This window comes from Lepisma saccharinum, chromosome 17 (genome assembly GCF_977018435.1).
Source record: "Lepisma saccharinum chromosome 17, izLepSacc3.1, whole genome shotgun sequence".
Classification (NCBI taxonomy): Eukaryota; Metazoa; Arthropoda; class Insecta; order Zygentoma; family Lepismatidae; genus Lepisma; species Lepisma saccharinum.
In genome coordinates, this window is record NC_139245.1 from 1,872,856 (window position 1) to 1,900,623 (window position 27,768).

Genomic DNA, 27,768 nt, shown 5'->3' on the forward strand with positions numbered 1-27,768 from the left:
TGAAACCTTTGCGTGGCCCTACTAACCTATCCACGCGCCAATGGTTCGTGGGGCTATCTTTTTCACTATTGAAACCTTTGCGTGGCCCTACTAACCTATCCACGCGCCAATGGTTCGTGGGGCTATATTTTTAACTATTGAAACCTTTGCGTGGCCCTACTAACCTATCCACGCGCCAATGGTTCGTGGGACTAGCGCCAATGGTTCGTGGGGCTATCTTTTTCACTATTGAAACCTTTGCGTGGCCCTACTAACCTATCCACGCGCCAATGGTTCGTGGGGCTATCTTTTTCACTATTGAAACCTTTGCGTGGCCCTACTAACCTATCCACGCGCCAATGGTTTCAGTTGCTTTGTTTTATTTCAATCACTTATCGCACAACACTCTTGCTACCTTGCGTTCTGACGTCAGCAGACTGAAGTTTATTTTTAGGCTAAAGGCCTATGTTGTTATCCATATCATTAAAATTTCAGTAACCACCAAACGTCTCTAATTCCCTTATTTTCGTATTTTCCACATTCATACTTACGTATTCTCCATACTAGTACCTAGATATTTTGCTATGAAGAAGATCGCAACACTGCATAACCACTGATCATGGACTACGCTAGTCAAGATTTCTCCGCCATATCGCGTGTAACGCAAGCAAAAGCGAAGAAAATAAAAATACTCCATATTTCGAAAATTGAGATTATTTGCCTGCAAAAAACGAAACGCGAAATAGAAGAATCCTTACGAATGCAGAATATGTAAGTATCAATGTGAAAAATACGAAAATAAGGGAATTAGAGACGTTTGGTGGTTACCGAAATGTTAATGTGATCTTTAAACACAACACAGATGTTTGGAGTACTATTTTTATATGTACTATTCTCGTTAAAATAAAATAGGTCACCCCAATGATAGAATGAATATGTTAAAGATTTATTTGTCATGTAAAATTTCTCATTAATGAAACAAAAAGTATTTATCACGTAGAATTGCTCATTAATGAAAGATGATTGCAAAAGAACGTGCACAGTTTCTCCTTTCTTTTGTTTTGTGATGGCGGCAGCATGGTCGCAAGTATTTCAAAGAAAAAATTTTCGTGTGTTTTCTCAAGCCAATTAAACGAGAAAGAGAAGAATTTAGTGGTATCACTGAGGTAAGTCAATAATTATACAATTCATAAGTAATAATTAAAACAGGTTAAAAACAATTCTGTAAAAACACAACCATTAGCAGTGTCTGGGAAAATGACAGAAATAATGATAATCAAATAATAATTCCTTTATTTAGCGGACGAGGTTCTTTTATGGTTTTTGTTGTTAAGTCAAGGAGTTAGATTAGATGGCTCTTAAAAGGAATAAAATCGGCGGGATTTATACGCATGGTAGACCATGCAGTTAAGAGGTGACACTTTTTAAATATCAACGGTGTTCGTGATATATAAAGTGATTTCATTTCGTTCGAGATTAATGACTGGGTACTAGTTTACTATCCTTCGGACACATTTATTTATTTTTACAGAAGAAACTACTTACCGTAATAAGTTCCTGTAGCATTTTCGAACATCGGGAAGGTGTTTTGTGTGATTTGGGAATGTTTCAGAGCTGAAATTTATGTTGTTCGTTGAAAATTAATTCTCCGACGGATATAGCGTTTGGCGCGTACATCTTCGTACATCATCATGCGTCGTGATTGTGTTTTGTTCATGTTCATTGGGTATCCAGTGTTTCGAACTGTCTGTGTTTTGCAACGAAAGTTAGAAACATAACGTGTTGTGGATGCGTGGTGAAATTTGTACCGGGTGTGGAAGACCCAGTGGATTTTTTAATTTAATTGAACACAGGGTCGTGAAGAAAGGAAGGAATGTCCAAAATCTGACAGTGAATGTAAGCTACTCGTTAGAAGGAATGGGCTGTGCCTAATATGACGTGTCGTGGATGTGTGGTGAAATTCAGGTAAGTTTTCCGTATCCTGGAAACGGATTTCTTGAAATTTAAAAGTTTGGGGTTCATTTGGGGGCAGGTGACTCCGCCCAATTTCTAACATGCCTTTAACAGGGACTCTATAGAGAAAGCTGGGTTGCCAGAGTGGAGGCGGGGCCGGGGTAGGTCAATTACCCCAGGGGCGGAGCCCGGAATCGGTGGGAAATTTGGACTCAAAAATTTCAAACAAAAATAATTTTTTACTTTAAATTTGTCACCGTAGTCACTATGCAATGTTTCCACCCCACCACGCGTAGAAAGTGCAAGATAAGCGAAATTGAGTGGACCGCGATCGGCACAATTGCTCATTATTTACCAGTAAGGAGGAATGTCTGAAATGTGAAATTCGTTATACTTACTATTTTTGGTCTCCTAATAGTGAATGTGCAGTTGAAGTTTGGAACTCATTTGGGGCCAGGTAACTCTGGCCAATTACTAACTTGCCTTTAACACGGACTCTATAGAGAAAACTGGGTAGCCAGAGCGGAGCAGAGGCGGGGCAGCGGTAGGTCAATTACCCCAGGAGCGGAGCCCGGAATTGGTGGGAAATTTGGACCTCCTACTGCCCCCTACCGCTACCACGGCCCCGCCTCCGCTCCAGCTACCGGCTTTCCCTATAGAGTCCCTGTTAACGGGATGTTAGAACTGCAAAATCACAAATTGTACGATTTTCTGAACACTTAGTTTAGTTTGTCCTACAGAAGTTCCTAATCTTGCAGAACAAGAAAAACCACAGGGAACTCTTTTGCGCCTCACTTTGCCACGTCCTGCCACTCGCTTTGTACAAACAAATTTCAATTTCCGTGTACTTAAAATGTGCAGCTTACATGTGCTACCACATTTCAGACATTCAATTTCTTCTTTAACAGTACCATGTTGTACTACGAACTCTACAACATATTCAACACCTTTCAATTTCACCACGCATCCTGCATACGTCATTTTCAAAACGTTGAGCACGTTCAACTTAACGTATTTAAACGTGTGACCAGTTACATAAACGTGTGTTTGGAAACACTGGCCTGGATTATGTCACCACACACAGGCTACATCCACCTGGAAGTAAACGGATGGACGAGCTCTTGTGCATCGGTCACACATTTATATCGAAAAATATATGATTTACCGGCAAAATTCAATGAACGATGCGAGAAAACACTTCCCCGAACTTCCAGAAGTATAAAGAAACTGCATTCGGTAAGTAATTTCTCCTGTAAATTTGATGAAATCCATCTGTCGCTTACGAGAAATTTACCGAAATATACATTACCATGTTATATCATTTTGTCTAAAAAAATGCAAGTAAAATATATTTAATTCGCATGCAAGAAAGAAGCCAAATTTATGGGAAATGATTACTGGTGCAAATAGTTAACCATAAAGGTGAAGCAATAAGTACAAAAGAAAGAGCATTGGGTTTAAAGTGAGACGTCATTTGCGGCAGTGTATCCCATACTACAAATTGGCCGTTGCTTTACCTTACGTAATGAATCCTGTAACAACGCTGGATTTTCATGTGGATTATTTTACTTCTATGAGTTTGCAATGCTTTCTGCATGCGCGTGGTTTTGTTTACAAATGGTCTCAGGGTTGGTGATTTGAACTTTAGACATCACAATGACAATTTTATCTTTTCCACATAATTATCAATTTGAGCTCATTAAAATCAATGCAAGCTTATAGACGTACTTGGCTTTCCTTCTATCTGTTTGTGGTATACCAGATTTTTAAGGTCTGAAACACCAGTTGCATCAAATAACTTGTTGATTCTTGAGAGTATTACTTTTAAGTGCTAGAGGTCCACATTCGTGCAGCATTTGTTGCTGAACTTCAGCTACACGTTATTGGTACACATACGTGTAAAGAATGATAAAAAGGAAAGATAAATACTAGATCAATTAATATAAAAGTTACAGTGTGACAAAAGGTGCCCCTTAATTTGTGGCCACTCTCTAGATGAAAACTAGGCTTAAGTGAATAAAGTTGCTAATGGATCAAGCGTATCTTCTTTTCTCACTGCAGGACTTTCAGTAGTCACTTCTATTTGTGTTTCACTTCTGGCAGTAATATCTTTTTTTCTTCTTCTTCCAGAAACAAAATCTGAGATTTTGGCAGGATCTGAACCAATAAACTACAGCTCACCCAAGAGCTTCAATGTTGCCCTTGCATCTAATCTTGGGATCAGCACAACAGAATGTCCATATTTCCAACAGACCACTATATTGAAAGGTAAGGAAAATTTATAGTATATCTGTCTAAATGTTTAACCTGTAATTAGTTGTTTTTACCATTCATTTACGTGAGGACTTAAATTTGAGAAATCAACAGTTCAAACTCCATTGCTGGTCATCCTGACAAAGGTTTTTTGTGGTTTTTCCTTCGTCTGCAAAGGCAAATGCTGGGATGGTATTTTCAAAAATGCCACAGATTCTTTTCATTATTTCATTGCACTCTCCATCATATTTTAATTTAATAGTACATATGAGTGAATTTACTAAAAGCAGAGTGGATAAATATTTTTCATGGTACAGAAATTAACACAAGGTGCCATTACATTGATTATATTAAAACCGCACAAGCTATTTAACTTAGAAGCATCTCATTTCTAACTCTATTATTTAAAATGTTCACATCATGTCTTCAGGGCAAAAATCAGGTACTTATTAAGTACTGCTCGTATCTATATTTGTTTTCATGTCTAAATGTTTACGTTTGTTGTTTTCATGCTTTTTCCTATGTTTTTATGCATGTGTGTGTGTTCCCAGGTGTTGTCCATTCTGCTGTGTCTTTTTGCATTGTATTTTGTTCTTATGAATGCACATGTTCTTGCATGGTGATTTATTTTGTCCATAGTAGTTATACGTTTGGTTGTGTTAGCTTCTTATTTGTTTTGTCCTGTTCTTAGAAATATATGTTTTTGCTTTCCTTTTATTGATTTTTATTTTTCTCCCTCTATCTCCTCTTTCCCTCTCTCTTTCTGTAACTTTCCCTATATCATTTATTTCACTCTAATTTTTTCTATCTCTCCATTTTTTCCCTTGTGTGTCTATTTCCTTCTCTGCGCCCCTCTCTCTCCTCTCCTCTCTCTCTCTCTCTCTCTCTCTCTCTCTCGCACGCACAGATATATATATATATATATATATATATATATATATATATATATATATATATAAAGCAAGGAGGGCCAAAAGGGCTAACTAAAAATCAAATAAGGTAAAAGGAAACACTCACCGGACAGTAGGAAAATTCAAAATTTTCGCTAATTTATAGCATCATCGGTGTGAGAAGAAACAGAAGACGCTTCTGTTTCTTCTCACACCGATGATGCTATAAATTAGCGAAAATTTTGAATTTTCCTACTGTCCGGTGAGTGTTTCCTTTTACCTTATTTGATATATATATATATATATATATATCTTGTTCCTGGATAATTATGTTAATATTTTTGATGTTCTTGTAGATTGATATACTTGTGAGTCTGTTACCCGTAGAAGTTGTGTTGTATGGCTGTATATCTGCTTTATTTATGTTGTTTTATGTCCTTAGAAATCCATGTTTGTTTGCATCTGTGTGTGTTGTGTAGTTGTTGTGCTGTTTAGTGTGTTTGTCTTCAGTAGTAGTTGTGGTGTGTTTGTCTTGTGTAGTAGTTGTGGTATTTGTGTCTTGTGTAGTAGTTGTGGTGTGTTTGTCTTGTGTAGTAGTTGTGGCATGTTTGTGTTTGTCTTGTGTAGTAGTTGTGGCATGTTTGTGTTTGTCTTGTGTAGTAGTTGTGGTGTGTTTGTGTTTGCCTTGTGTAGTAGTTGTGCTGTCTAGTGTGTTTGTCTTGTGTAGTAGTTGTGCGGTGTAGTGTGTTTGTCTTGTGTAGTAGTTGTGGAGTCTAATGAGCTTGTGTTTTCTTGTGTATTAAATGTGATGTCTTGTGTCTGTCTTGGGTAGTAGTTGTGCTGTCTAGAGTATTTGTGTTTGTCTTGTGTACTAGTTGTGATGCACTTGTTTGTCTTGTGTAGTAGTCGTGGTGTGTTTTTGTCTTGTGTAGTAGTTGTATTGTTTTTGTGTTTGTGTCTGTCTTGTGTAGTAGTTGTGGTGTGTTTGAGTTTGTCTTGTGTAGTAGTTGTGGTGTGTTTGTGTTTGTCTTGTGTAGTAGTTGTGGTGTGTTTGTGTTTGCCTTGTGTAGTAGTTTTGCTATCTAGTGTGTTTGTGTTTGTCTTGTGTAGTAGTTTCGATGTGTTTGTCTTGTGTACTAGTTGTGGTGTGTTTGTGTTTGTCTTGTGTAGTGCTTGTGGTGTGTTTGTGTTTGTCTTGTGTAGTAGTTGTGCTGTCTAGTGTGTTTGTGTTGTGCGGTCTAGTGTGTTTGTGTTGTGCGGTCTAGTGTGTTTGTCTTGTGTAGTAGTTGTGGAGTCTTGTGTAGTAGTTGTGCTCTCCAGAGTATTTGTGTTTGTCTTGTGTACTAGTTGTGATGTACTTGTTTGTCTTGTGTAGTAGTTGTGGTGTGTTTTTGTCTTGTGTAGTAGTTGTATTGTTTTTGTGTTTGTGTCTGTCTTGTGTAGTAGTTGTGCTGTCTACTGTATTTGTCTTGTGTAGTAGGGTTGTTGTGTTTGTGTGTGTATTGTGTAGTAGTTGTGCTGTCTAGTGTGTTTGTGTTTGTCTTGTGTAGTAGTTGTGTTGTTTTTGTGTTTGTGTATGTCTTGTTGTAATAGTTGTTCTGTCTACTGTGTTTCTCTTGTGTAGTAGTTGTGTTGTGTTTGTGTATTGTGTAGTAGTTGTGCTGTCTAGTGTGTTTGTGACTGTCTTGTGTAGTACTTGTGGTGTGTTTATGATTATCTTGTGTAGTAGTTGTGGTGTGTTTGTGTGTGTATTTTGTAGTAGTTGTGGTGTCTAGTGTGTTTGTGTTTGTCTTGTGTAGTAGTTGTGGTGTCTAGTGTGTTTGTGTTTGTCTTGTTTAGTAGTTGTGTTTGTGTTTGTCTTGTGTATTAGTTGTGCTGTCTAGTGTATTTGTCTTTTGTAGTAGTTGTGTGTTTGATTTCATCTTGTGTACTAGCTGTGGTGTGTTTGTCTTGTGTAGTAGTTGTGCTGTGTAGTGTGCTTGTGTTTGTCTTGTGTAGTAGTTGTGGTGTATGTGTTTGTCTTGTGTAGTAGTTGTGGTGCCTAGTGTGTATGGATCTGTCTTGTGTAATGGTTGTGCTGTCTAGTGTGGTTGTGTCTGTTTTGTCTCTTGCCCTTAGAAATAATGATTTTTTAATTTCTCTGTGTTTTGTGTGCAATCTTTTGTGTTATTTATATTTGTCTATAAGATTGTGTTTGTGTGTCAAATTTTACATTTTTATGTTTTTCTCACGTGTTGAATGTTCTATCATTTAGTTATGTTCGTTTCCATTATATGTTTATTCTAATGAATTCACATTTCATTTTAGGTATTTATTTTATATAGTTTTGTTTATCAGTTATTTGTTATGTAAGGAAGTATGTTAAAGTTAATATATTGACTGTCTCTTACCCTAAAGTTAAGATGTGAATATTATCTAGTTGTTTTTACAATCTTTTTATTTTCAGATAATTTGATGGTTGAAAGTTTCTCTTCTCTTTTTACAGAATGGCAGGATTCAAATAGTTGTTGCAAGCCCCTTATGGATATGTGCCCATCGTGGATATGGTGAAAGCAAGACATTGTGACCAAACTGATAATATATTTGACGGTCAACAGGAGCATGCAGGAGTGAAATGTAAGTAATTATGTGAATGGTTGTTTATTTGTATTGTCCAGTGTATTTGAAATATGTATTACTGTATTTACTCATAATGCACCCTTTTTTCGTAAATTTTTGCTCCCAAAAATGTGGTGCGTATTATGCACGGAATAATTCACACAGCCAACATGAAACCGTACAAGATCATTCCATGATTTTGGGACACTTGCATTGATTTTTCATGTTTACGGAACCCTATAATGTTATATATTGTTGTAAAGCTTAAATTTAAATCCTGCAGTTTCTGAATATGGCAACAGTATTCCATTCAAGATAATGACGCTAATGTTATATGAGGTTGAAATAAGTTCATCACAAAATGAAGGAATGTTCTGATTTCTATGGTGCTTTGGATGATAGAAAACATAAGAGAAAACAATAATTAAAATGTATTACTGGCCAAATAATAATATATATACATGGAGTGTGTAAATTCCTTAATGGAAGAAATCTTGTGCTGCTAACTGCTAGTTGGAAGGTCCTGAATGTGCCTCGTATAAATGTTACATTAGTCACGGAAAAAAGTAAAGAAGGAATGAGCAGAACCACGTATAAAAGTTTGAAGGTCATTTCACACGTTTTTTCACTTTGTAATGTAATGTTTTGTGACACCAAGAAAAGCAGTGCAACTCTGGCGGAATTCGAGCATGCACCTTCCATCACATGGGATACATATCAGCAAGTATTTTTTGGGCGAGAAATAATTGAAAATAACTTCCTGAGCCCTGCAAATCCATAACGTAATTTAGATATCGCTTTCTACTATTACAGAATAAATAAGGTGGTTAAAGAATGAAAGCTTTGGAATGCTAAACACAGTGGAGGGAGAAGGGAAAGGTGGGTTGGAGACTTATTGTTTACACAAGATGATATTCTCCTCTTGGTCCACATAGCAACAGGTGACTCATTGAATAGGTATGATGCTCTTGATCAGCATAGCGACAGCTTTATGACCCACAGCTAAGGAAGTCATTTCTTGAAACTGGATTGTACTGCGCATTATATAAGAGATATAATTTTTTGTAACTTTTACCCATCAAAAACCAGGGTGCGCATTATACACGCGTGGTAGTTTATGAATTTTAACACCGTGTGCAATATACATACAAATGTAATATACATCCTTCGTGATAGTGTAGTGGAAAATGCTGTCTGGCAGTTGCCTTCCAATTTTTGCCCTGCACTATAGCCTCATAATGAGCCAAGGTAGCTCAGTCGTTAGAGCATCTGGCTACCATGCGAGAGACCTGGGTTCCATCCCCGTTAGAGAGAACTGGAAATTTTTCCACCCTTTCAAGCACCTCCAGCACCCATCCAGTGGCCTTTAAATTGGGTACTTGGGGGAGACTGTGGGGGGTAAAGGCAGGCAGGTGTGTGGTGCTGATCACATCACCCCCACCTTTGGCTGTTAAAGGTTCAGGAATTTGAAATAAAATCAATTCCAGTCCAGGAGAGAAAATCAGTAATCGTAAATGTGTTCTGGACCGAAAATAATCTTTTTATCTGTAAACTGTTTCAGTTACGTCCAGGAACCTTTTTTCCAGATCAATTTAAATACGGTGGGAAAAAAATATAGTTCATTGTAAAGTCAACAACTTGACAAAGTATGAAGAGAGCTTTTTGTTTCGAATGCTTGCACACCAGTGTATGTAAGTATCGATAACAATAAACCTTTCTGTTAGAAAGAATAACTTTTAAGTTTTTTGTTGAACACATAGACACATTGATAAATATATATTATTATTCAATCAATATACATTGAGCCGAGTGCTAAGTGATCGTTATTCATTGCCTAGTGCCTTTCTAACACTAGTCTTGAGGTGAATTTTTACTTGCCAGTGATTGGGATCAGACCTGTGATTCTACTACAAACCCAGTAGATTAGTTGATGCTTTGGCCACCGACAGGGCAAACGTTTTCAAATTTTCCTCTCCTTTCGAAAAATGTTTGTGATATTCTCAAATCTAGATATTATCAAAAGTTTAACAGACTTATGCAGCCACGAAACTATTGAGAATATCTAAGCAGTGCAAGCAAAGCACATGAAAATTCACGTGAATGCTCTTGAAGGAATTGTAGACTGACATAATTTTTTAGATTTGAGAATATCAGCAATTTTTGAAAGGCGGCAGCCAAAGGTCCAGCCAATCCTTAATGCATAGAGGTTGCAGTAAATTCACAGGTCTGTGAATCCCCACCATTGGCAAAAAGAAATGTGTTCACCTGATGTTGAGACAAGAGGTGTTTTCTTGAAGCATGGAGGTGGTACCTTAGAGATCTTGATGCTCGTACCTACAAGAAGAAAATTTCACATTACTTCATGCATTAGAAGTCATGCACACTTCCGGTTGTTACAACCCATGATTGAACAATTAAATTGCAACAAGGAAGTGGCACAAAAAATGCATGAATGAGTAAGAAATGGTTGTCAGAAGTTACGTGAGCACCCAGAAATAGTTAATGTGGTGGCAACATAGCTTCACAATCACCATCTTATTTCAATAGACTTGCTTTCAGTGATATTGTTGGAAGCTCTACACGGATCAAAATTATTGTCAGAATCTGAGTTTTTGACCAAACAGGGAATTGTGTCTGTATACATACACTCATGCACTTTCGACCACCTCTCGTGTGCTCTCAATGTGACTTTTTGCTACATTTTGTGGTCTTGATGTTCTTTATGTCTTTGAAAAAGTCATCATGTAGAGGAATGAAATTAATGTGCGCATTTACTTATTTTAAAAGTTTGGAACAACACTGTATGTACAGTGCCTTTCGCTGTCGAGTCTTCCGTGTATTGGCGGCTAACATGCCAGGCGGTGGGAGGGCATCTGCCGGCATTTAGATCCACAGCTTCAAGCTGACCTTGACACTGGATGCGTCAGTGCTTCAGTATCCAGATAGCTGGTGTCCAGTTTGCATGTGTTGGTGAAAAAAAAAAAAAAAAAAAGGTAAAGTGCTCCCCTGTGCTTAGCACCATGCCATGAAGGCGTATAGGGTGTGTGGGGGTAACGCCCCACACTTTCTTGATCCGGTCGCGAGTGGAGGTGATGTGATCAGCATCACACCCCTGACCACCTTTACCCCCCAGGGTTTCCCCCAGGTACCCATGTCATTCAACGCTGGGTGGGCACCGGGGCTGCTTCCAACGTTAGAAAAGTTCCCGGATTTGAACCGGCCGGGGATCGAACCCGCGTCCTACAGCATGGTAGTCAAACGCGTTACCGACTGAGCCACCGCCTTAACAAGTGTTTTAGATTGTTTTGTTTTAGTTTACGTATTAGTGGTGCTTTCCTGCTGTCTAACCATGCCACGCACAATTTAAAACAATGCATTTTTATGTACGACACTTACGTTGTCATGAATTCTTGTATGGAAGTCAGAAGGCATTTAGCAGCAGAATTCCCAGATGTTCCTGTTCCACACAGGGACAATGTTCGAGAACTTCTGAGCAAATTTAGGGAAACAGGGTCTGTTCTTGATAAGAAGCAAAGGGGAAACAGTGTGTGCTTACTGGGGAGAAACTAGATGACGTTAGAGCATGATTGGAACACACTTTTCAAAAATCCCTCCGGTGCCAAACAAACAAACAAGTTGCAAGACCTGCCCCATACTTATCACCTCCCCCACCCTCCAGATCCCGACCGCAGCTGGTGAATTCACCCTTCACCCAACGGGCACCTGCCACTCCTCCAACCTAATATACACCCTCATCTGTCAAATCTGTGGTTTTTCTACCTGGGTGAAACCCATTACCCCCCCTGAACCTCCGCATCAATAACCACAGAGCCTCCACCCAAAACTTCAACTTCACCCTCGCCACCCACGCCAACAGTTTCCATGTAGCCATACTACATCTATTACTCCAGCACACTGACACCTCCACCCACAGGCGATGGGAAATGGCCTACATTTCAGGAATGCACACCACCACACCCCCCGAATCAACCTAGCCACCCAATAAGTTTTCTCCCATTGCACCCCAACCACAACCCACCCACCATACTTCCCACAGTAAACTGGTGAAAGGATCTTTTTGCAAACCCGTGTTCTATTACTTGTTTCTGGCACCACTGTGCTGACTGACAGTGTGCCTCTATGCTTTTGTACTCCATACTTTCTACCTACTGTGACAATGAGGTCATGACTTCGAAATATCAAACTTTTCTTCAATCGTGGTAAGTGTTTACTGTCTCCTATGCCATTTTTTTTTATATACAGAGCATTCCCTGACATTCGCTACGAGACTCTGTGGAAAGCGGCCTGGCATAAGCGATTGTCTTTCCCGGTGAACGGGTCCGCAACAGTCTGTTTTTTTTGCTCTCCCTGCCTTCACTCTCTTTCCCTTTCTGTTGACATTGCAGACTGACACCAGTATAATCCTCCCTCGGAAGTTGTGTTGTGTCGTATCCGTCTCTTGAAGATTGTGGCTTAATATGGCACCACAAAAGTTTACATTACAACAAAGGATTTATCTTGTCCAGTGTTACTTCGGAAAGAAGAATTGTGAAAGAAGTGCGACGACGTATTGCAACGAAATTTCCTGGTGTTACCGTTCCCCATAGGACCACTATATTAAACCTCTTAAAAACGTTGAGTAACAGGGTCAGTTCTGAATAAAAGTGGAAACAAAAACCCACATGTACTTACTGAGAAAAAACTCGATGAGATAGGACAAGGGTTAGAACAGTCTCGTCGGAAATATATTTGCTGCCTCTCACAAGAAACGGGTTTTTCAAAAACCACAGCATTTAGAGCCACTAAAATTCTTAAATTTATGGGAAAATGTTAAAAATAAATTATACGAAGACAATCTGCACACCATCCATGAGTTAAAAGAGAGTTTTGTACGAGAAATCTGGAGAATTACAGTAGATGAACTTTCACGTGTAAATGCCAATTTATTTCGGAGATGCCAGGAATGTGTTGCAGCAGAGGGACATCATTTTCATCACCTTCTGTAGTCAAGGTTAGTACACAATATGAAAACTGTAATTTTAATAGCCAACTCTAGCGACTGTCGCGGACCCCGTTCACTGGGAAAGACAAGCAATGACACCGGGCCGCTTGCCGCCGAGTCTCGTAGCAAATGTCAGGGAATGCTCTGTATATATTTATAAGGAAGACAGTAAACACGTATCTACACAAAAATAAAAAAAAAATGATATTTTGAAACCCAGGTTGCATATTCAACTGAGAAGAAAGAGATCGTGGTTACGAAGAGTAGAGGCACAGAATACTGATGGCAGTGTCACTACCGTCAGTGTTGCCAGAAACAGTAGATAGAAAACAAAGTTGGTTAGCTAGGTTGAGTCCGGGTGGTATAGTGGCGTGCTTGCCTGATATATAGGCCCTTTCCCATCGCCTGCGAAAAGACGTGTCTTGTGTGTGTGGGGGGGGGGGGGGGAATAAAAGATGGATAATGGCAACACGGAAACGGTTGTTGAAGGTGGTATTGCGAACATTCAGAAACAAAATCATTCAACTTAATTACTAAACTCCATGCTCAATGTATCTGATGTCATACTTACAAGAAAAAACTGAAAGAAAAATTGGAGAGCTTCGGATTTGAACCTGCAACCCTTAATTCTTAGGTAAAAGATATTTGTGAGGCGAGTACTTTACCAATACTCTACAACATCACTTGTATCAAATGGTTTGAAAAGTGTTGATGATTGCTCAAGCTGCCACTTTTCTATGCGAAGAACAAATTTTCGCTGCAACTTACGAGATTCTTTAATTTTTGCTCATTGCACAGCACTTTGCAAGGTGGTGTTGTATTTCATTTGCATAAACTATTCGTAATTATGTCCTTTTGTGTTCAAACTTGACAGCGATTTCCTACAGGTGTACCACGAGCAAGTGCAGTGTTTTCAACCTCACAAAAGTTTCTCTGATTCCAATTTTAACATGCCGAATAGCAAGTATTCTCTTAAATTATTCCTTATACTTGGAGTTTTCCATATTGTTCTCTATTAATATGTTGCTGGCCCCCATGGCTTAGTGGTTAACACATCGTGCTACGACGCCAGGGGTCCTGGGTTCGAATCACGGCCTGGGTATGGATGTTTGTGAGTGTCCATTCATCAATTTCATCGTATCACTCATCCCCATCTTCGCAAATTAGCCAAAAGTGGCACAAAAAGCGAAGTAAAATAAAGCAAATCAAATCAAATCTATTAATATGTTGAGCAATTATAGTTTCTGACTTCCTATTATTAAAAATAATGTAAATCTTTCACCACAGGGTTTCGTGCCTAGTAGAGGGACCTGCAGTAAAGTTAGCTACTCTGCTCATTCTCAAGAGCTATGTTGCCAAATTAACGATTTCTGGACTTACTAAACTTTCAGGGCAGTCAAGTAACTTTTGGAGAGGTGTACCTATATTTATAAAGCCTACTGAAATATGAAGATAACACTTGAAAAAAAAAAAAAAAAAAACAACAACAACAAAAAAACATCCATTCCAAGAAGCCAGATTTTTTGCAACTACTGCTTTATATCTAGCTATGAATTCCTTGTTGAAAGTTGTATTTGAAATGTACATGTATATGAATATATACTAGAGAGAGATATTTACCCACTAACCAAAGTACCATGTTGGTACTTATAATGGACATTTCCACTACAAGATGAAAAACGTTTAAATTCATTCATTTTACAGATTATGACAGAAAAATGAGATGTGCAAGATATCTCGATGATATTTGTTTTGGTTCTTGAGAAACATGCCTTCAAACATTGCTGAAATTCACCTACGTGACTGATGTGAAAATGTCCTCTGATTGACGTCATCTATTGGGAAGGCATGGCTTTCTGCTAGCCACGTGAACTTAGCGTGGGTCGTGAAAGCAACAACAAAATGTCATTAGTTACTGTGTAAAACACAACTATCTTGTAACTTGCAAATCAAATACTTGTACTGTATTTCTTGCAGATGAATTATATCCTAACAGTAGGAGCATTTACTAATTCAGCCACTCAATAAGGGTTTTTTGCATTAGACTGACAAAGCAATACTGGTAATAGTCAATGGCTGAACACGGAATTTGTGAACAACATATTCTGACCAAAAAATTGAACTTATATTTATCGAAATTTACTAAAACCTGTAGTGTAGTGCAAAATAGGAATCACAAAAAAGTACAGTATTATACTTTTCATGTTCTTCGCTCTTATTATAAATCCATTTTTAGGCAATTTCAGTTTGTGTTTTCTTTCTGTGTGCACAGTTATTATAAATTGTGATGAAATATTTTTATGTAACTTTTCTTAATGAAGTTTTTTGTTGTTTGTCTCAATCTCTCTGCACTGAGAAAGTTTGTACAAGTGGCCCTTTGCATATGTTGTTCATTCTATATTTTTCGAGACTTGAGACGAGAGGGAACTTGAATTGCCCATCCTAATCGAGACTCGAAGGAGGCAGATATAAATTTATAAATCAAGACCAGACCATCAATGAGATATTTACAAGTTTTGTACTGCAAAATAGCTGCCTCATCTCATTAGCTGAGCACGTTGGTTGGTTGGCTCACAACTTCAACACTAGAGGTGGAATCGAGATGAGACGAACCGATGTCTGTCTCATTTCCATGTTGTAAATGCCTGTCTCGTTCTTGTTCTCACGTTAATTGTTCCACTACCTGCTCTTTCAACCAACATCTTGGTCTCCCCTTTCGCCTTATTCCCACTCCTTGTGCATTGTAAGCTCTTACTGGTAGTCTTTCTGCATCCATCCTCTTCATGTGTCCTAATCATCTCATCTGTGCCTGATCTATCCTGTCCTGAAGCTTCACCACACCCACTGTCTGTCGGATCTCCTCATTCCTTATTCTATCCCTTCTAGTCTTCCCCAATATACTCCTTAAAAATTTCATCTCCACTGCCTGCCTGCATCTTTCTTTGGTCTCTGTCTGTCATTGTCCAAGTCTCCTGCTCCATATGTAACTATTGGCACATACAGGGAGGTTATTTCAGTCGTTCACCGCCAGCCTGTCGGCCGTTCAGCGGACTCTTCATGCAACAGGTCCCGGCAAATTGCGTTCAGGAAGTCCGTAACAGAAACCGCTTGTTTTGTAATGTTTCCACTTTTCACAATTACAGTTACAATTACAATTGAAATAAGCACGTACCTTGTCGCAAGGATGCTGTGTGTGTGTGTGTGGAAAAGGTGTCCTCCCAAATACAAATATTTCTGGCACCTTATTTCTGACAGAAAATCTTAGATTAGTCATCGCTACTTTATCCTCAGTTGTCGCGACAGCGCCGGCAGCTTATCGGGGGTTGGGTGAGTTGTCTGTCAGCCGCGAGAGGGCGCTTCATACTGCACGTGTCGGCAGTGATGCCAACCGTAGGGACATGTCCCTAAGCATAGGGACTTTTCACTAAATTTCTCCCGCGTAAGAACGTAGGGACAGATTGTGCCAAATGAGGGAAAACGTAGGTACTTTTTTCAATCTTGGTAAATGACATTTTATGAATTAGTTTATCTGGATACTTTAGCGAAGAGGAGAAAAAAGAACTAACTAACAAATCTCCATCAGAATTTTGAAACATGTTATCGGTTACCAAAAACTTTCAAGGCAAGTTCCTTTTTGAAAACATTTCCACTCTCGCGAAAATAGTGCTAACATTGCCACATTCTAAAGCGGAAACGGAAAGAATATTTTCAATGTTAAGTGATACAAAAACAAAAAAAGGGCCTCCCCGATGGCGCAGTGGTAGCGTCGTCGCCTTGTAATCAAGGGGTCCCGGGTTCGATACCCTTGGAGGCACAAGTGGTTCGGATCCCACTTTAAACTGTAGGTCCAGTCCCGATTAGCCTTACTGTGCATAAAGTGGACTTAAAACACCAACTCAACTCAACTCAACAAAAACAAAAAAGGGAAATAAAATGGGACCAGAATTGTTAAAGACTGCAGGAAATACAGCATCACCAACCAACATCCATCTCTGCACAGCAGCAGCATGTATGACTTCAAATAACATAATCAACAGTAAACGACTCAACGTTATTCATTAGGGGTGTGCGGGATCCTTTACTTTAAAAAGTCGTTAATTCTCGACGTTTTCTGCCTTGTAAGTTTCTGGAACTTATCGAAAATTGTAAGTTTTTATTCTAGAAATGCAAAAACAATCACTTAAAGTGAAAATGACTTGTAAAATTCGAGATTTCCAGTGCTTCGGGAAATTTCGAACATTTCCCGTCCCGAAAATTTTCCGACTTGGTCGGGAAATTGCAAATTTTTCAGTCCCGAATGTCGGGATTTAAAAAAATTACCGTCCCGATCCCGTCCCGACCCAAAAAATTCTGTCCCGCACACCCCTATTATTCATTAAGGCAAGAATTTCCAATACCGGACCCTTCTGTAATTTCTATGCTACGTCTTATACTCACGAAATAATTATTCGTGATGATTTATCTCAAGTTAACATGTTGGGGTGAGGGGGAAAAAATGTTAATTAACGTGTAAAAGTTGTAAAATAAGCATTTCAATTCTCGCAATGATTCTCCGTATACAAGTATGGTAGCCATATTTGTTGATATGAACAAATTACAATTAGTTACGCTGTCTACAGCGTTGCCACACTGTTGATTTCATACTTGGAGAGCATGGATTGTATAAGAATAGCGGAAGAGAACAGTAAAAAAGTTGTTAATGTTATACAGATTGTTAGGTGGAGTGTGCAGGAGGGCTAATTAATAAACTTATTCATTTCAGTATATTGCCCAAAGAACATGCTTACATGTGACAGCGACAATCACGATGTAGAAGAACTGATTTGATTACAGGTAAATTTGGCAACATTACATCAATCATAAAATTGCAGGATACGAAAATGGCGTCTTCGATGATGTTAAAGTGATACGAAAAAAATATTTTTTATCGGTTCGTAATCACAATTACCGCAAAACCATTCAGAAATAGCCCCACTGAGCATTCTCGGTAAGGTTAGGTTAAGTTAGGTTAGGCAAGGCAAACATAGTTAAAATTTGGGCTCGAAAAACGGGTAGCCCAACAAACCATTGACGGATAGCCCCACGAACCATTCAGGTACAAAAAAGGTAAAGTGTTCCCCTGTGCATAGCACCACGCCATGAAGGCGTATAGGGGGTGTGAGGGTAACGCCCCACACTTTCTTGATCCGGTCGTGAGTGGGGGTGATGTGATCAGCATCACGCCCCTGACCGCCTTTACCCCCCAGGGTTTCCCCCAGGTACCCATGTTATTCGACGCTGGGTAGGCGCCGGGTCCGCTTCCAGGTACGGTTAGGTTAAGTTAGGATAGGCAAATGTAAATTCGCTCCTTCATTAATTGTGGAAGCACCGAGCAGAAAGATTTGGTAAGTAAATGTGTATATTTTATCTTCTGTTTTGCATGCTCATGAGGTGATAATTTTTTTACTTGGCGTAGGGACATTTGGTCAGTTGTAGGGACATTTTGACTACGTCTGTAGGGACATTGCCGAAAAATGGTTAGCAACACTGTCGGCTACCAGACTAGTCAGTGTACGTTCAAGTTCACTTCTGTTTGCGTTTATCAGTACGCATGTTGTTTATACTGTGTTGCTACTCATGGCCAGTGCTTTATTGTGTGTTAATTGTTATTCATTCATTAGTTATGTCGTTAAACAAATATAGTCTTGAACAGAGAGTTTTTATGTACGATAATTACGTGAAAACGAATTCTTGCAGAAAAGTGGTCAGGGAATTACGATAGACCGGATCTCTTGAACCTAAGAAACGTGTTGTATTGCTGTTAAAGGAGGTCATTTTCAACATCTCTTATAACACAGGAGGTTAGTGATCATCATTATTATTACTTTTAAATATCATTTTACGCTTTCGGTTTGCTTTATGCGCCGGGATGCTGTCTTCCCTTTCTGACAACTGACGATAAAGTAGCGATGTCTAATCTAAGATTTTCTGTCAGAAATAAGGTGCCAGAAATATTTGTATTTGGGAGGACACCTTTTCCACACACACACACACACAGCATCCTTGCGACAAGGTACGTGCTTATTTCAATTGTAATTGTAACTGTAATTGTGAAAAGTGGAAACATTACAAAACAAGCGGTTTCTGTTACGGACTTCCTGAACGCAATTTGCCGGGACCTGTTGCATGAAGAGTCCGCTGAACGGCCGATACGCTGGCGGTGAACGACTGAAATAACCTCCTTGTAGTAAGTGTTACATATTACCTTCTTGTATACTTTTCCAAAAAAAAAAAAAAAAAAAAAAAAAGGGGGGGGGGGGGCTTGACCGTGGTTATCTTCAAATTTATGTCATGCAGAAATGAAAAATGATACAATTTATCCTTTTTCATTTGAAAGAGCTACAACTCTATGTTAATAATAAGAACTCAATTTTAGGAATGGTTTGAGAAACTGAAAAAGAAAATTGAAAGTAGCAAAATTTGAACATTTTACCAGTACTAAAAATAATTTTCTAGAATAACAAACACAACTGCTGCACTGAAAGTACTCGAGAGATTTATTTATAGTATTTTATGGGAGTAATGAAATTAATGCTTTCAACAATAACTTTTCCGGAATATTAGTGGGCAAATATAGAGAAAGTAAGATTTTCGCACTTTTTGAATCGCACTATCTCAATAGTTTAAGTTTAGGGAGTAATCTTCCATAATTGAGTTGAAGTAGGTCTTTGAAATTTGAGACTGGTTTTTATGATGTATTGATTTCGGTAGCCACTGCCTGCCACCACCAAAGTTAATAGAACATCATATAAACCAGTTTTATAGACAAGTGAGTATTTCATTTCAGTACATTAATTTGCTTGTATTTCTTTTTCCTTGAAATATGAATAAAATTGAGTACAATTTTAATATTGCATTCATCATTTGTGCAAATAACTTTACATGTAAAGAAAATAATATTCTTGTTACTGCTTCATTTGGCAATAAATGCCAATTTTGTTAATTTTTTTACTGTAATAGCCACTTTCTTGTTTACAGAAGATCCCAAGTGACAACAGTATTTCCCCAGCATCCACAGCAATGTGACAATGGATAAATTTAGGAGCTGCACTTCCAACTTCCACTTGCTACTGGTTTCATTGCATCATATCTGAAGGAAGGATTGAGAAGACGTGCAAGATAATAGTGATTATGGGAGAATTGGGAAAATTCACACTGAAGTGACGGGCAACATTCGTCTTGGAGGATTTCACTACAGTCGAGACGCAAGCGGCGTGGGACCACCCTCTCTGGTAGCGATGTGCTGTTGCCAGATTGACCTACTTCAGGATTTTCGCGAGCCCACAGAAACATGAGGAAGGCTGAACTACTGCAGTTCCTTATGTTACACAAACCCCAGTTCCCCATATATCGAATAGACAAGCTTCCAGAAGAAGCGGGACATGCGGTGGTCCGTCTTCCGCCTTATCATTGTATGTACAATGCAATCGAACGTATTTGGGCACAGATCAAAGGGCTGGTAGCACAGAGGAACACTTTGCCACCTTTTACATAGTCTAAAATTTTGCAATTGACAGAACAGGCTATCGGGGATGTGACAGCAGATAGGTGGCGTTCGGTTATAGAACACGCAAGGAAGATTATTTCCGAAGCATGGGAAAAGGAGGGAGTTGAAGAGCAGCAAATGGAGGATTTTGTAATTTCACTTGGGCGGGAAGACAGCAGTGACAGTAGTAGCTCAGGTGAAGATGTTCCTTTACCAACCAACAATGAAGATGATCTTGAGATAGCGCCACCGCAATGGTAGCCGGTAAGCAAAAACAACTGATTCTTTCATTCATTTTTTTATGTTTTTACATGTAGGTAGCTCAAAGCATTAATAACACATGTATTAAATGTATCATTAATGTTAAGGAAATCGAGCAATTGCCAAGCATTTCGCTGTAATTTATTGAACTCTGTATTGCCAGAGCCTGTATTCTCATATAGCTCCCAAATTACCTCACTTCACACACCCACATGTGCCTCCCCGATGGCACAGTGGTAGAGTAAGTGTTGTCACCTTGTAATCAAGTAGGCCTGGGTTTGATACCCTGTCGAGGCACATAGTGGTTCGGATCCCACTTCCAACTGTAGGTCCATTCCAGATTAGCCGTAGTGTGCATAAAGTGGACTTTAAAACACCAACTCAATCAATCAATTCACATACAATTGATTTGTTGTTGATAAATTCTTCTCCGTAATACAGTAACTCAGTTCTGTAAAATTCTGTTTTAGAGGTGAATTTTTGTAGGTTCCTCAAATATAATTTAAAAACGTGTTAACGAAACGAAGTTGTGCGTAATTTCTTTATACGTAATTTGCCCTAATTTTCAAGAAATACATTTCATTTGTACGTTCTGAAGCTTCAACAATCGCGGCGTGACAAAGAAGGCAAAGAGAGGCAGCATGAAATCAAAGGAGAACGATTTGCCACAGTGTTGTTCATAACACAAGATGCATTTTCTTTTGTTGGTAATTGTGATATGATACAACATAAGTAAAAAGATGCCGGTAGCTGATGCTTACAATGTAGCATAATAAAAACACAACAAAGGTTCTTTCAGTGAAGGTTTTCGGTTGCTGTGTAGAGCAGGAAGATAAAATGTTTCATGCTTGCCAGAATGTAAAATGCTCACGGGAAGTTAACGTCAACCTACAAGAAACTTCAGATTCAAACTTCTATATTCGTTAATTTATCACTTTACGACGGAAATAACATATATTAGCATACTGATACGTACGTGCTTAATTTCGTGTGACGCTTTTTCCTGAGCTTGCCAACAGCTGACTAGCCTGTCCGTGTGTTTGTGCGAACGTGGCAACGTAGAAACCCCGCAGCCACATGGCAACCAACGAGGAGACAGAATTTGGTCGCGTTCTGCCATTCTGCGTTCTGATTGCACGCCGCTTCTTATCGCGTCCGTACTGTAATTGTGGCCTGTTAGGTGTGAAACGTTGCTGCTGATTTGCTTGTTATATAATTTTTTGATACATTGGAATCACACTGATCCTTTATATTGTTAAATATGTGTGGGTGATGAGAGATTGTAATACGTAAGGTTGAAATAGAGAGGACATCTGTTTGTATCCTTGAATTTTTAGAAAGTTTTCCTTGGCAATCGGGAATCATACTGAATTTTATCAAGGTCCTAGATTTATGCTGAAAGACGTAAACCTAACAAGGATAGCACTTTGCCTGATGTCAGAAGGCGAAGGGTGGGGCTTGACCAGAAAGTTGTTTTGAGTCTTGTGCAATAAGTGAGAGCCCCTCACCCTCTATAAAGAGGATCTACCACTGCCTTCACAAGAGTGCTTCAGATTGGCAACACTTTGGTGTGTGTCTTTATGCAAGCCATGTATTGAAGCAGAGACCACAAACTACTAACTTCCACCCACCCTCCCCTCTCCCTTCACTCTAGTTTCTCGTGGACTTGTGGCATCCATTATTGTCATTTTGCAAGTTGAAGTCTCCTCAACAGTGAACAGAATTCTAACAGCAACACTTCCATCATGGAAGCTAAACACAAATGTCCATTCTTGCCTGGGGAAGTTGGTTCCTCACTTGGTGTTCAGTCAACATCTTTTGAAGTTGAGTAGTTATGGTAAGACTGGGTCTCCCCAATGGAGGTAGTGATTCAGATCCCAATTAGCCTATCTGACCATAAGTAGACTTAAAACAAAATTGTAATGGACTTTTTCTTTTGCCATTTGTGGCCACTCTATTTCAGTTTTTTTTGAGGCAGTGTTTCTCAAACGACCCACCCACATTTTTTGTAAAGTCCAGTCATAATCGAAGTATTACTCTGTATGATTATAGCATAATTCACTTAGTAATATTTAGGGCTGAGCCGATACTTGAAAATTGCAATAATTAAAATTTGTTCAAAGTATTGATCAATAATGGTATGTATCGTGCGTACTGAAAGTCGTGATCAACATGTTACAAGAAGGAAGTAAACTGTACAAAAAAGAATCTAATATATGCCTGTTAAAGTACATACCTTTATTAGTCTTTAACATAATCACCATCTAAATCGACACATTTTTGCCAACGTTCTGGAAGTTTGAAAATTCCTCTGTTGTAGAACTCCGTTCGGGCACGTCTGAGTATTCTCCTAACGGCAAGTTCCACTTCCTTGTTGGTGTCATATCTGTTTTCCCGCATGTGTTCTTTCAGAAAAGAAAACAAGTGAAAGTCAGAAGGAGCCAGATCTGGACTGTAGGGAGGATGTCGAAGGAGTTCCCACCCAAATCTGGCAACTTCATCCCTCGTTAGCTGTGCTGTGTGCAGCTTGGCATTGTCGTGTTGGAGGATAACACTATCCCTGCCAGGACGTTTTTCACGAATAGCATGACGAAGTTTTCTCAAAGTTCCTAACCGAAATGCCTGTTCCCCTGGATAATTTCCTGGACGCGAGCCACGTTCCTGTTGTTCGAGGCAGTTCTCGAGCAGCCTGTGCGAGGGAGATTACTGATGTCTGTGTTTCCACCTCTAAAATGTTTTATCCATCGCCTGATGCTACTGGCAGCCATACACTGATCACCATACACTTCCTGCCATCGGCGGTGGATATCTGATGCCGATGCACCTTCCTTCAACAGAAATTCAATTACTGCACGCTGGCGAAACGACATGTCAAACGGAGCCATTACTCGCTACTCGCTAATGCACATACGTACTGCGCCGATCACCCCACTTTCAAGTGTATGTTGTCACAATACAGGGTGGCTTAATAAGTCACTTAATACCCTCAGTACAAGGCCACTGCGGCATGGAATTTGAAATTGGCGATGACCAATCATTGCCTGGCCAAGGGGGACCCACATGGTCGGCGGCCATCTTGATGTACGCCATCTTGAATTCAACTTCAGAATTTTAAATGGGACGGGGGTCGTGCGACATATCAAAATGGGCTAGAATTTCACGAGAAATGCAATGGTGAAGTTTTTTTCGACATATCTTTAACCAGTAAAAAGTTATGACTGAATTCTTGCACCAATTTGCTCCTTTTCGAGGTGTTAGAAAAATGCCTTAAAATTTGTTTAGGGCATCGGTAATGCATCGAGATCAAAGTGACGTCTAGGGAGAGACGTTCGCATGCCATTGTACATTATTTTAATCGGATACATCCATGAAGAGCTGCTCATTATGAATGGTTGTCGCGAACAATTTACAGTGTGACGCTTCCATTGAATTAAAAGTCCTTCACAGTGACAAGGCTAATGTTTATGTTCAGAAGGAAGTTCATAAACAGAATATGTGACCCTTGTCATCTGATAACTAACTTTGGACAAAAACTGCTTCCCTATTGAAAAAACTCTGTAAAAATTACCTTCTTCCATAAGCAAAGATGAATAACTGTTTATTTAACAAATCCAAGTAGCCCTAAGCATTTAAGGTTCCGTTGATGGAAAATTGACTAACCAATCGTGTTCCACACAGCACGCCACACCATTAACTTACCAGCACTAACCATTCAGCTTTGATCTGTTGAAAATGAGTTATCAGATGACAAGGGTCACATATTTTGTTTATGAACTTCCTTCTGAACATAAACATTAGCCTTGTCACTGTGAAGGACTTTTAATTCAATGGAAGCGTCACACTGTAAATTGTTCGCGACAACCATTCATAATGAGCAGCTCTTCATGGATGTATCCGATTAAAATAATGTGCAATGGCATGCGAACGTCTCTCCCTAGACCTCACTTTGATCTCGATGCATTACCGATGCCCTAAACAAATTTTAAGGCATTTTTCTAACACCTCGAAAAGGAGCAAATTGGTACAAGAATTCAGTCATAACTTTTTACTGGTTAAAGATACGTCGAAAAAACCTTCACCATTGCATTTCTCGTGAAATTCTAGCCCATTTTGATATGTTGCACGACCCCCTTCCCATTTAAAATTCTGAAGTTGAATTCAAGATGGCGTACATCAAGATGGCCGCCGACCGTGTGGGTGTCGTCAATGTGGTTCCCCCTTGGCCTGATAACGATTGGTCATCACCATTTCCATGTTGCGCGCCGCAGTGGCCTTGTACTGAGGGTGTTAAGTGACTTATTGAGCCACCCTGTAGATGATTCTAACTGTCTTATATAGCGCATCGCTCTACGTGAACATTTACGTCTGAAATAAAAAGTTGATCATGACTTTCAGTACGCACCAAGTACATATTCTTATCTGGTTATATGTATCAAGAAATTTGTTTTAGAATATTCATGAATTAAAAATGTAAAGGTACAGTGTTCCCCTGTGCTATGCACCATGGCATATAGGGGGTGTGGAGTTAGGGCCCCACACTTTCTTGATCACGGCTGAAGGTGGGGGTGATGTGATCAGTACCATGCATGCTCCTGAGTTTCCTCACCCAGGTACTCACTTTATAGGATGCTGGGTGGGGGCTGGAGCAGCTTAAACATGTGGAAAAAAAATCCCGGTTCTCCCTTGGTAGTCAGATTCCCTAACGACATCAGAATATTATAATAGATATTATGTAATCACAAAATACACTGCTCAAAAGAATTAGGGGATAATGCGATATTGACGGAATTCGCCACTAACATGCACAAATCGTTACTCTGTGGGTAAACGTACGTATCGTAGTGTTATGTAATCACAAAAGTCGGTTGAAAAGAATATGCACCACGGGACTACCGACGCTCCACATCACATGCCTGAGCGTAGAGCGGAATGGGCAGAAGTACTGCCCTCTCTGTGTCATCCTGCCCACTTGGAACAAGGCAGTGCTGCTGTTGGGTGATTACGTGATGCCTCCGCAACGCGAATTACGCGAGTCCACTGCTTGGAGAGCAATTGGACGACTGGAAGCTGGTCAAACACAGCAAGTTGTGGCAGCAGCGTGTGGAGTGTCATCTGTAGACTGTGGAGGCGTTTCCAGGATACCGGAACGGTACGAAGACGACGTGGGCAGGGTCGGTCAACATCAACAACCCCACAAGAGAACAGGTATTTGGCATTACTAGCCCGTCGGAACCGCCGAATGAATGCTACTTAACTGCAACGTGAGTTCACCGTGGCTACGGGAAGGCGCGTATCGACGCAGACAATACGGAATCGCACTCATCAGGTAGGCCTGTATGCCCGTCGACCGATGGTGTGCGTGCCCCTCACTGCACGTCACCGGAAAGCCCGCAGAGAGTGGGCTGAAGAACATCGTGCGTGGAACCATGAACAATGGCGATCGGTTTTGTTCAGTGACGAGTCTCGGTTCAGCACGTATCCCGATAATCGACGACTGTTTGTGTGGAAAAAGAGGAACACGCAACAATCCACAATTTGTGCTAGATCGCCACGCGTTTGGTGGTGGTGGAGTTCTCGTGTGGGCCGGCATCAGTATCTGTGGTCGTACAGACCTCTACAGTGTCCGGAATGGATCGCTGACAGCAGTGCGATACCATGATGAGATCTTGCGACCCATAGTTGTACCTTACGCTACAGCGGTAGGGGACACATTCCTTTTTATGGACGATAATGCTCGACCTCATCGGGCACTGCTGGTGGACACCATGCTTGACGAGGAAGGTATCGAGCGGATGGACTGGCCAGCGTGCTCGCCTGACCTGAATCCCATTGAGCATGCGTGGGACGCACTGGACCGACGTATTGCAAGTCTGCAAACACCTCCCCGGACTCCTCAGGAGCGGCACAGAATCCCCCAAGACCTGTTGGATAACCTGATTATCTCTATGCCACAGCGATGCGCAACAGTTTTAGCGGTTGCTGGACATCACACACCATATTAGAGGTCCATTTCCATGCGGTGGCATTGCTCTCTGAGAGTCCATCGTTGGTAAGTCCCATGTAACATGTTGCTGTTGACCACTAATTTTGCCTTCATCTTCCACAAGTGGCCTTTGCCTTGCCTGTTTGGCATGTGTTAGCCTCCCATTGACTGGCATTCTTGGTTTTCATACCTACCTATCGTCTGGCTGTCCATGCAAAGTCTAAACTCACATTATACCCTAATTCTTTTGAGCAGTGTAGTTTTTCATGCAAAATAAAAAAAAATAGTTTGAATTTTTAATAATTTCTAGGATAAATGGGCTCCGCAAAATGCCGAAAAAGTATTGTACTGATACATCAGCATTGGCTCAGCCCTAGTAACATTTAATTTTAAGGATGCATTTTATTTCATGTGAGAACCAGAGGGATGTAACTAGAGTTTCTCAAAATTACAGAAGATAAAACATATTCCTAAGAATACATTATTTCCTAACTCCAAATAGAGCTCTCCAGAGGCAATATGTTAAACAAAACAAAACCGCATTTTTGGAGTTACATTCCTCTGTTCTAAGTTTTAACTTAAAGGTTTTTTTCTTCATGATGTCACTGCTCCATTTTCCAGGCCTTGTAAGGACCACCACCGATGAACTTCGAATAAGATGGGGCAAGTTTCTCGTTCATTATACTGCAATCAACATCATTTCCAATAGAAGTACAGGAAATGGACCAAGCTTCTCCCACCAACAGCCTGCAAGAGTTCACCAGACCAGAAGCGAAGAGAGGAGCAGCTGGATGGAAATCTAAGGATAGGGTTAGTGGAGGAGGCCGTAGAGCAAGAAGAATTCTGAGTGAAACAAGACCTGAAATAACCTCGTGGAATATGTAGACTTGTTGGTTACTTTCATTACACCTTGACATTCAGACATTGTAAAAGTGCAAGTTTTCCCTCAGAGGGTGGAATTTTTGTAAACTTTGTGTTTTGCAGTTTCCTGTAATAAGGTGAAATTTTTTGTATGCTCTTTTTTTCAGGCATAGTGCTACATTTGAAAGCGTTTAAGTCCCATTTTGGCAGTGATTGAGTCTGTTGGTACATTCAAAGGAAATGTTTGGGATTTCATTCTGAACATTTCCTTTTGATGTACCAACCAATTCAATCATTGTCAACATTGGACTTAAACTCTTTCAAATGTAGCACTTTCTTGGGAAAGGGAGCTTTTATCTTATTAAATTAAAATAATAAAAGTTTACCCCACCTTATGTGAGACTCTTCTTATCAACATTTGGCCTAAAGTGTTTAGGTGGGGGAAGGTTCAAAATTTTCTTAA

The 27,768-nt window shown here is 39.8% G+C and overlaps 1 protein-coding gene and 1 long non-coding RNA gene across 2 annotated transcripts in view; both read left to right on the top strand.

Moving 5' to 3' along the window:
* The window catches only part of LOC146001770 (uncharacterized), a 63,353-nt gene extending 55,728 nt beyond the window's left edge, over positions 1–7,625 (top strand). The window contains exons 3-4 of the mRNA XM_083139490.1: positions 4,063–4,200; positions 7,561–7,625. Coding sequence (XP_082995616.1) covers positions 4,063–4,200; positions 7,561–7,625 — 203 coding nt within the window. The remainder of the gene's footprint in view (positions 1–4,062; positions 4,201–7,560) is intronic.
* Positions 1,048–27,768, top strand: LOC146001141 (uncharacterized). Its single transcript, XR_014443525.1, has 5 exons — positions 1,048–1,145; positions 4,063–4,200; positions 7,561–7,691; positions 19,693–20,464; positions 27,066–27,768. It is a non-coding gene; the product is annotated as an uncharacterized LOC146001141 (long non-coding RNA).